Source organism: Myotis nattereri (assembly GCF_964212035.1).
Source record: "Myotis nattereri genome assembly, chromosome: 1".
In the NCBI taxonomy this organism is placed as follows: Eukaryota; Metazoa; Chordata; class Mammalia; order Chiroptera; family Vespertilionidae; genus Myotis; species Myotis nattereri.
Genome location: NC_138075.1, coordinates 46,589,852 through 46,599,709, shown reverse-complemented (window position 1 = coordinate 46,599,709; position 9,858 = coordinate 46,589,852). Strand labels below are relative to the sequence as shown.

Sequence of the window (9,858 nt, the reverse complement as noted above, 5' to 3'; positions counted from 1 at the left end):
GGCACCCGGGACCAGGCCTTTGGTCCAGCCGCAGTGGAGAAGCCAAGCCTCTTCGGTCTTCAGTCTTCAGTCTTCAGCCTTCAGTTTTCAGTTGGGCCAGAGTCTTCAGTCTTCACTCCGTGCCTGCATATGCAAATTAACTGCTATCTTTGTTGGGTTAATTTGCATAGTTGCTCTGATTGGCTGGTGGGTGTAGCGGAGTGACACCAATTTGCATGTTTCTCTTTTATTAGTGTAGACTTTTTAAAGAAGATGGGTGGGCCGCCCTCTCCCTCCTCCACTGCTGCCGCCTCCTTCTTCTGCCACTGCTGGTGCTGCTCATGTGCTCGTTTGGTGCAGACCCGGTACCTCTATTGTGAAGCGGCAGCTGCGGAGACTCTGACGCTCGCCATGGCCGACGAAAAGCCCAAGGAAGGAGTCAAGACTGAGAACAACGGTCATAATTTGAAGGTGGAGGGGCAGGATGGTTCTGGGGTGCAGTTCAAGATGAAGAGGCACACACCACTTAGTAAACTAATGAACGCCTATTGTGAACGACAGGGTTTGTCAATGCGGCAGATCAGATTCTGACTTGACGGCAGCCAATCAGTGAAACAGACACACCTGCACAGATGGAAATGGAGGAGGAAGATACAATTGATGTGTTCCAGCAGCAGACAGGAGGTGTCTACCAAAAAGGGAACCTGCTACTTTACTCCAGAACTCTGTTCCTCCAGACCAAGAAGACATTCTCAGTTGGAAAACTGCAATTGGGTTTCAACACATCTGACTGCTACAGTATAGTTTTCTCTATTCTTTTATTTTCCCCTTACCCATTCCTTTATTGTATATAAAGTAACTGATGTATGTGCACAGGTATTTGCATTTTTTTTTTTTTTTTTTACTAAATGGCCAATGGTATGTTTTGATCTACATCAAAGGGGGTGGGATGGGGAAAAAATACTGGTTCTATGAAAACACCCTCTTTTTCCATTAGTGGTATGCTCATCCAGCTCTTATCTTTATATTCCAGTAAGTTATTTTGCTCACTGTTTAACAAAAAAAAGAACAACATAAAAATTCTTGCATACCTTGTTTGATTGGAGAATTTAATTTTTTTAATTTTTTTATTTTTTAAATATATTTTATTGATTTTTTACAGAGAGGAAGGGAGAGAGACAGAGAGTCAGAAACATCGATGAGAGAGAAACATCGACCAGCCGCCTCCTGCACATCCCCCACCGGGGATGTGCCCGCAACCCAGGTACATGCCCTTGACCGGAATCGAACCTGGGACCTTTCAGTCCGCAGGCCGACGCTCTATCCACTGAGCCAAACCGGTTTCGGCTGATTGGAGAATTTTAATATTTTTCATTTATCATTGTAAAACCAAGGACAATTTTATAATTTTTCTGTGTGTAGCTGTTACATGTAGGGCAATCTGTCTTTAAGTAGGGATAAATTACTCTTAAAAAATGAATCCTAGATAGTTTTCCCTTCAAGTCAAGTGTCTTGTTGTTTAAATAAACATCTTGTTCAAAAAAAATAAATAAACAAGATGGCTTCTTTTTAAAAATATATATTTTTTTATTGATTTCAGAGAGGAAGGGAGAGGGAGAGAGAGACAGAAACATCAGTGATGAGAGAGAATCATTGATTGGCTGCCTCCTGAATGCCCCACACTGGGGATAGAGCCTGCAACCTAGGCATGTGCCCTAACCAGGAACTGAACCCTGACCTCCTGGTTCACAGGTCGATGCTCAACCACTGAGCAATGCTGGCCGGGCCACCCAAAGTTATAGAGAAGGAAATGACACCAGAGGTTAAGGGTTGTCCACTGCGTCACATAGCTGGACAGTGGTGGCATAGAGATTACATACCCAAGTTGGTGCTTTTTTAAAATTTAAATTTATTGATCTGAGAGAGAGAGAGAGAGAGAGAGAGAGAGTTGTTGTTCCACTTATTTATTCATTAATTGATTGATTCTTGTATGTCCCCTGACTGGGTACTGAACCCTTGGCTTTTTGGGACCACATTTCAACCAGTTGAGCTGCTCGGCACGGGGCCAGGCCAGTGATCTTAATCACTGAGTGAGCTACTGCTACTCGTGAAGGGACCTTAGATACCAGGCTGCTCTGGGAGCAATGGGGAGCTATGGCAGATTCCTAACCCAACCTGCATTTTAGAACATGCCCAAACCTCCTACTCCAGGGTCTGGCATTCCTGAGTCTCTCCTCAATATTCAAAAAGAAAATCTCTATCTCAGCCAATTTAGACCATACCTTTTCCCCTGCCCCTGCCCCAAGTTCCCCTGCTCCTTCTCATCAGTACACGGATAAGTCATCAGAGAGCATGGGCTTAGAACAAGGAGGCCCAGGTTTAAACCCCAGCTCTACTGCCTCTCTGTGCCTCAGTTTCCTAATCTATTCAATGGGCTGGGAGAAGACTCAGATGAGGTAGTGTGCAGGCATCTGTCAAACACCACAAGAAGTAATAACAGAGGTGTCGTCAGTATCATTGGGGCATAAGGACTCCATAGAGGCTCCTCCCTCTATAGGAGTCCAGGCTATTTGACCCTCTTGCTAGTTTCCCTTTCTGCCTGGTAAGCAAGCCACCTAAAGCTTTCCTCAGATACATCAATTGTGCGAAAAGCTATGCTCTGCAAACCTAGCAATGATGCATTTGTATATTTACTCAGCATCTACTGAGTGCCAGGCCCCACGCAGCAAGTGACAGCCTCCTGGCTGCTCAGGGATGTCACCACCATGCACTTCACACCTCCAAGCCTTTGCTCGTGCTGTGTCTTCTGCCTTGGATGCCCTTTCTCCCTTCTCCGCTCCTCTTTGGAGCCTTCCTTAATTCCAGACCTCAGTGATTCACGTTTTCTTCTGTTTCTACAGCTTGTTGCTGGTACCAATGCAAATAAGTATATAGATAGATTGCAGTTATTTTTTTCAAGCCTATCCTATCAGCTGGCTGGGCCTGTCTCTTGTATGGGGCACAGCACCTACTAACCGTTAGCTTCAATCAGATACGGTAGCGATCAGGCCTTGGTCCCCATAGATGTAATCTTAAATAATTCCACAGGATGGCAGCAAACCCCTCCAGACACAGCCCTCCCAGGACCACAGAGCTTCCAGGCTCCCAAAGCTCTAGAGAGGCCCCTTCAAGCTTACTTTCTACTTTACCTCATCCCCACCCTCCACTTGGGTGACTTTGCCCTGCCCCCCCAGTTTCTCTACCTGTAACAATGGATTGTTTGCACTTAAACTGCGTACTTCACTTACTATGAATTTATAGCTGCTATCAAGATGTAATTTACATACCATACAATTCATGCATTTAATTGTGCAATTCAATGGTTTTTAGTCTATTCACATAGTTGTGCAAACATCACCAAAATTTTACTTTTTTATATATTTTTTTGTTAATTCTCACCCAAGGATTTTTTCCATTGTTTTGTTTGTTTGTTTTAGAGAGAGTGGAAAGGAGGGGGAGAGACAGAAACATTGATGTGAGAGAGACACATCGATTGGTTGCCTACTGCTGCAACCTGTATGTGTCCTTGACCAGAATTGAACCTGGGACCCTTCAGTCCGTGGGCCAATGCTCTATCCACTGAGCCAAACCGGCTAGGGTCCATCACCACAATTTTAGAACATTTTAATCACTCTCAAAAGAAACTCTGTACCCATTAGCGGTCGCTCCTCATTTCCCCCAATCCTCAGCCCCCCAGATCTAGGCAACCACTAATCTCCTTTGATGTTCTAGACATCCTATCTAATAAAAGACAAAAAGGGTAATTAATCATACCTCCGCTACGCTTCCCATTGGCTAATCAGCAGATATGCAAATTAACTGCCAACAAAGATGGTGGCTGGCAGCCACGCAGCTGAAGCGAACATGAGGCTTGCTTGCTCCAGTGAGAGAGGAAGCCAAGGTTCCCCGCCTGCCGTGGCCCGGCTCTGAGCTCTGGAAGCAACAATGTTTCAATTATAGAAGCTAAACAAACCCCAGATACCTGCTTTCAGCCAGCTGTGGCCTCAGAGCTTGGAGCGCCAGTGACGGCAACAATGTTTCAATTATAGAAGATAAATAAATCCCAGAATAAAAAAAAAAGAAAAAAAGGAGAGGCTGGGAGCTTCAGTCGCCCGCCATCCTGAAAATGGTCCTCAGCCCCTCACCCAGACTGGCCAGGCACCCCAGTGGGGACCCCCACCATAAAGGGGGTGTGGCCAGACTGAAAACAGCCATCAGCCCCTCACCCAGGCTGGCCAGGCACCTCAGTGGGGACCCCTACCCTGAAGGGGGTGTGACCAGATGCAAACAGCCATCAGCCCCTCACCCAGGCTGGCCAGGCACCCCAGTGGGACCCCCACCCTGATCCTGGACTCCCTTCAAGGCAAACCAGCCGGCATCCACCCATGCACCAGGCCTCTATCCTATATAGTAAAAGGGTAATATGCAAACTGATCCTAACAGCAGAAAGACTGGGAATGACTGGTCACTATGACACACACTGACCACCAGGGGGCAGATGCTTAATGCAGGAGCTGCCCTCTGGTGGTCAGTGCGCTCTCACATGGGGGAGCTCTGCTCAGCCACAAGCCAGGCTGATGGCTGCCAGTACAGCGGTGGTGGTGGGAGCCTCTCCTGCCTCCTCATCAGCGCTAAGGATGTCTGACTGCAGCTTAGGTCTGCTCCCCACTGGCAAGTGGACATCCCCCGAGGGCTGCTGGCATGCCAGAGGGATTTCTGATTGCCATCTTAGGCCCAATCCCCTGGGGAGCAGGCCTCAGCCAGCAGGTGGTCATCCCCCAAGAGGTCCCAGACTGAGAGAGGGCACAGGCTGGGCTGAGGGACCCCCCTCACCCCGAGTGCACAAATTTTTGTGCACCGGGCTTCTAGTAGTTTCATATAAATGGAATCACACATCATACAGTCCTTTGGGACTGGCTTCTTTCACATAGCATAATGTTTTCAAGGTTCACCCATTTTACTATTTAAAAATACCTGTTTTATGGATATACCACATTTCATTTTTTTCATCAGCTGATGGACATTTAAGTTGTTTACACATTTTATCCAGTAGGGATAATGCAATGAAGAATATTGACGTGTGAGTTTTTGTGTAAACATGTTTTTAGTGAGTTCCAGGTTATGCTGAGTGGGCTAATGGGTATCTGGGCCCACGATGGGGGTGAACTTGCTGTCCCCAAGGCTGGCAGATGATGGCTTTTTCTCATGATGGTCTGTGGATGCCACTGTGGGCAGCGCAGATAATGCCAATGGCTTAGCTGATGGTGGGAGGAGCACAGAACCTTACAGAGCTTTGCCTCTCTAGGCGTCTGGCTAGAAGTACCAGTGAGTCACGGACACTCAGGAAGAGAAGAGGAAGGAGAAGGCCAAGACCCATGACCGGAAGAAAAGGCAGCTCATGAGGCTACAGAAACAGGCCTACAGAAAACTGAGAGACACAGGGATCCTCAAGACTCATGGACTCCTGGACTGAACCCAATAAAAATTGACTGTTTATTACCAAGAAACAAGGAAACATATTTTAATTTTTCTTGAATATACACCCAGGAATGGAACTGCTGGGTTAGGTAGTGACTACATGTTCAGCCTTTTGAAGAACAGACAGACTGTTGATCACAGCAGCTGCACCGTTTTTCGTTCCCACCAGCAGTGTATGAGGATCTGGTTTCTCCACAGCCTCGTCAACACTTGTATGATCTGACTTTTTTATTCTAGCCATCCTAGAGGGAGTGAGCTGATATCTCACAGTGGTTTTACTTTTCCTTTCTTCATGTGCTTATTGGCCATTTGTGTATATTCTTTAGTGAAATGTCTATTCAGATTCTTTGCCCATTTTTAAATTGGGTTACTTGTATTTTTATTATTGAGTTGTTATTATCAAATTGTAAGTGTTCTTTATATTTTCTAGATAAAAGTTCCTTATCAGAGCCAAAACCGGTTTGGCTCAGTGGATAGAGCGTCGGCCTGCAGACTGAAAGGTCCCAGGTTCGATTCCGGTCAAGGGCATGTACCTGGGTTGCGGGCACATCCCCAGTAGGAGGTGTGCAGGAGGCGGCTGATTGATGTTTCTCTCTCATCAATGTTTCTAACTCTCTATCTCTCTCCCTTCCTCTCTGTAAAAAATCAATAAAATATATTTTAAAAAAAAAGGAAATAAACTTAAAAAAAAAAAAGTTCCTTATCAGAGACATGATTGGCAATTATTTTCTCCCATTCTATGGTTGTCATTGCATTTTCTTTTTCTTTTAAAATATTTTTTTGTATCGTTTTCAGAGAAAGGAGAGGGAGAGAGAGATAGAAACATCAATGATGAAAGAGAATCATTAATTGGCTGCCTCCCGCATGCCCCCCATTGGGGATCGAGCCCACAACCCGGGCATATGCCCTTGACCGGAATCAAACCTGGGACTCTTCAGTCCGCAGGCCAACGCTCTATCCACCGAGCCAAACTGGCTAGGGCTCATTGCATTTTCTTGATCATTTAAGCACAAAAATTTAAAATGTTGGTGGTGTTCAAAGTATCTATTTTTTTTCCTTTTTTGATCGTGCTTTTGGCTTTTTATCAAAGAACTATTGCCTAATCCAAGTCAGGCCAGGCTGTAGGCATTTTGGAGTGAGGACCAGGCCAGTGGGCACATGGCACAGGGTGGCCAGCAGGCTGTTTGTGTGCTCAGGAGCCTGGCTCCTCACTCAGTCCTCTTCTCAGCCTCTGCTCTCCCCCTCCCTGCCTCCCTGCCCTAGGGGGCTCCCTGAGGACCCAGGGGAGCAGCAGAACTCCCCATAATCAGTCCTTGTGTGAGGGGCATGGGTTCAGGTGTCCCGTTCCCCCCCCCCCCCCCCCCCCCCCCGACGCTGGCCTGAATCCAGAGTTTAGGTCAGACTCTCTCATCCTTGTTTGCTCCCACTCCTCCATGGCCTGTTTCCAACCAGACTTCCCCTCCTGAGCAGAGTTGCGAGCAAATAAATGTTAGGATGAACCAGGAACTTGTGGGGCGGTTTGTTACAGAGCAGTAACGAATTGCGGCAGGTTGCTGCTGCTGCTTTCTGCCCATGTGCGTGTATGCGTGTGCACCTATGTGCGTGCATTAGGGACAGTGTCTTCAGCCGGAGGCCTGACTATTTGAGATCTTAGCGCCCAGACTCCAGATGAGCCGCTCAGCTTTGACATCTATTTCTGCTGAACTCCTCATTGGAACCCTGCTTCTCCCGCTACCACAGCCCAGTTCAGGGCCTTTTTAGAACAGGCCTTACCTGTATTTGATGTAAGTGGCATGCAATTTGCATACCTCTACATGAGTCATGTTAGGTGGTCTCTAAATGTTTACCTGATGCCTCTGTGGGGGAGGTATTAGCATCTTGGACTGTTGGAGGGGACAGGGGCACTGGAGCTTACCTGGTCTGTTTTCCCACCCTTGCAGGGTCTGCTTGATCGAATGACAAGCCCACCTCCTTCCCAGGCAGCTCTTGGATGGCTGGAGTGTTGAAGAGGTCCTGTGCTTGCCATGTTTTGTATAGAAAAAGGTGAGGTAGTCTGTCTACATTTAGTTTGGGTTTAGTTCTTTGCTCTGGGAAAGTCAGATCAAGTCAACCACTCCCCCCCCCCCCCAGCCCCCACCCTCCCCCTCCCCCCTTTGCAGGACAGGTACTAGGGTGGCCTTAGGCATCCACAGCACTGTCATTGTCTCTGGCCTGACCTCCGCCCCAACCACCCCAGCAGGCTGCTTCTGGAAATGCCAGACCAGCAGCTTTCAAGCTTTCTTTCAGGAGCAGGGCCCTGTTTGTAAATGAAATCTCACGTAGAGCCCAACGTGTAAGGCCGATGGAAGTGGACCTGCTCTGGATGAGGGTGAGCAGGAAGAGTAGAGGCCCCCGGAGAAGTTCCCCCACACCCCTGGCCACAGCCAGGCCGCCCAGCTTGCAAACCATTGTCCTGGTGTGTTCCTCTCAAAAGCTCCTCGGGGTCCTGGGGGTATGGGACTCTCCCTGCAGAGCCTCCCAGCAGCAAGCCCTGGCTTTCCATTTCGGCAGCAGAGGGGTCATGAACAGGCTAAGCTGTTGCATTACAACACTGCCTCTCAGGAAGCTCGGGGCCTGCTGAGCCCTCCGGGTCTCCTGGCCTGGCCTAAGCCTCAGCAGCCTCAGACACCTGCCTCAGGAGCCTGCACTGAGGAGAGGACAGGGAGGAATGGAGAGGCCGGGCCAGGGGCTCTGACTGTGCCCTGGAAAGAGTCCTTCGGTCAGAGCCCCGGCTTCCTTAACTTTGGGGAAGGAAAATAGTCCTTCCTTGTAGATGATGTATGAAGAGCACACAGATAGCCCTGCGCGGCACCTGCCGCGGTGCTGATGGGCTGTCCCTATGGAGCCGAGGGAGGCATGGAGCAGCGGGTGGAGTGCAGACCCTGCGGCAAACGGCTTATCCTTTCTGTAAAACTGAGATGGTAACTAGAATATCTACCTCCCAGTGAGGTGCCGAGGACCCAGGAAGCCTCGCACCAGGCATGGTGCCTGTACGTGGTACAGGGCAGTCTGCTGTTATCATCCTGGGCTCTGACCCTGTGAGCATCGGGCCTGGCCCACACTCTCACCCACCCCTCCAAGACCTGACACAGCCATCAAAACACTCGAGGTTTACTTTGGCAACAGGACTTTTATTCAGTCAAAATGAGCAGAGTGTGACAAAAGTCAGGCCCATTCAGGCCAGGTGGCCCCCCTCCCCTTCCTCCCCTAGACCCACCCTTCCCACAGGAGAGGGGGTTACTGGATGAAGGGGGTGCGGAGAAGCCACTGCGGGGACCAAGGCCTGTCTGGGAGCTTGGAGAAGCCCTCAGCACGGGCCCAGCATTTGGGAGATGGGCGGACCGCCCTTCTGAGTCCACGCGGATATGACTCCAGTCTTCTAGGGAAACATCACAAAGTCTACCTGCTTCAGCTAATTCAAGTTCAGGGTGAGGGGCCCTAGGGGGTTGGGAGTCAGGGACTTTGTAGTCTAATCTCACACTTAAGGAATACACTTATCTTTTCTCCCTTTTAAAAAAAAGTTTCTTTCTGCTATTTAAAAAAATGTTTCTGAGTGTCATAAAAAATAGGTATTTGTTTCCTTGGTTTTCTTTTTCCTTCTTTAACTAAGTATTTCAAAGAACAACACAACAGAAAAGAGAAACAAGCAGTCACAACATCAACACCCTTAAACACACCTCGTATAAAAATAGCTTCCGGCCACACTTGCTGACAGCGGTCTTTCCACTGTCCAGGGGGTGGGTCAAGCTGCCTGTGTCCCATGGACAGAGGTCTGGAGGGCCTCCGCTGGGGACCCTCCCCACGCACACACACACCCATCACGCACACAGTACATTCCAGGGGCCGGCCTGCTCCGGGCTCTGTGTCTGGGCGGGACGGGGGCGGGGGGGGGGGGGGGGGGCTTCAGGGTGACGTCCCGCCCTCCCGAGGCCCAGGAAGAGAGACGGCCGAGGGGATCCCAGTCCAGGATGAGTTGGCTGAGAGGGTCAAATGGGAGTGGCTAGAGCAGACGCGACAACCAGCACTGGCTTCGTTTGGAGCAACAATTTACGTTTCAAGGAACAAATTTTCCTCTCATTTTTGGCTTTTTTCCCATCTTTGACCAATTCCATCTTCATTTCTGTAGGCCCCGCGAGGCCTACCCTCGGTGGCTTAGCCTCTGGCCTCCTCTGGGGAGAGCCAGGGCTGCGGGCAGGAGGAGGAGCCAGGGAGAGGGTCCAGTGACAACAACACAGGCCCGAGAGCCAGTGGGCCTTGAGGTAGACGGTTTCTTTCACACCTGGTAATAGGGAAGTGCCTTTTTTTTTCCTTTTTTTTTTTTTT

At 49.0% G+C, this 9,858-nt stretch overlaps 1 protein-coding gene across 1 annotated transcript; it reads left to right on the top strand.

The window, feature by feature from the left end:
- Positions 1 to 390: 390 nt before the first annotated feature.
- On the top strand, positions 391 to 887 carry LOC308516129 (small ubiquitin-related modifier 2-like; the record flags this gene model as incomplete). Its single annotated transcript, XM_081086928.1, has 2 exons — positions 391 to 541; positions 598 to 887. The coding sequence occupies 2 exons, from the start codon at positions 391 to 393 to the stop codon at positions 831 to 833; spliced, it is 387 nt and encodes a 128-aa protein (XP_080943054.1). The 3' UTR covers positions 834 to 887.
- Between the last annotated feature and the right edge of the window lie 8,971 nt (positions 888 to 9,858).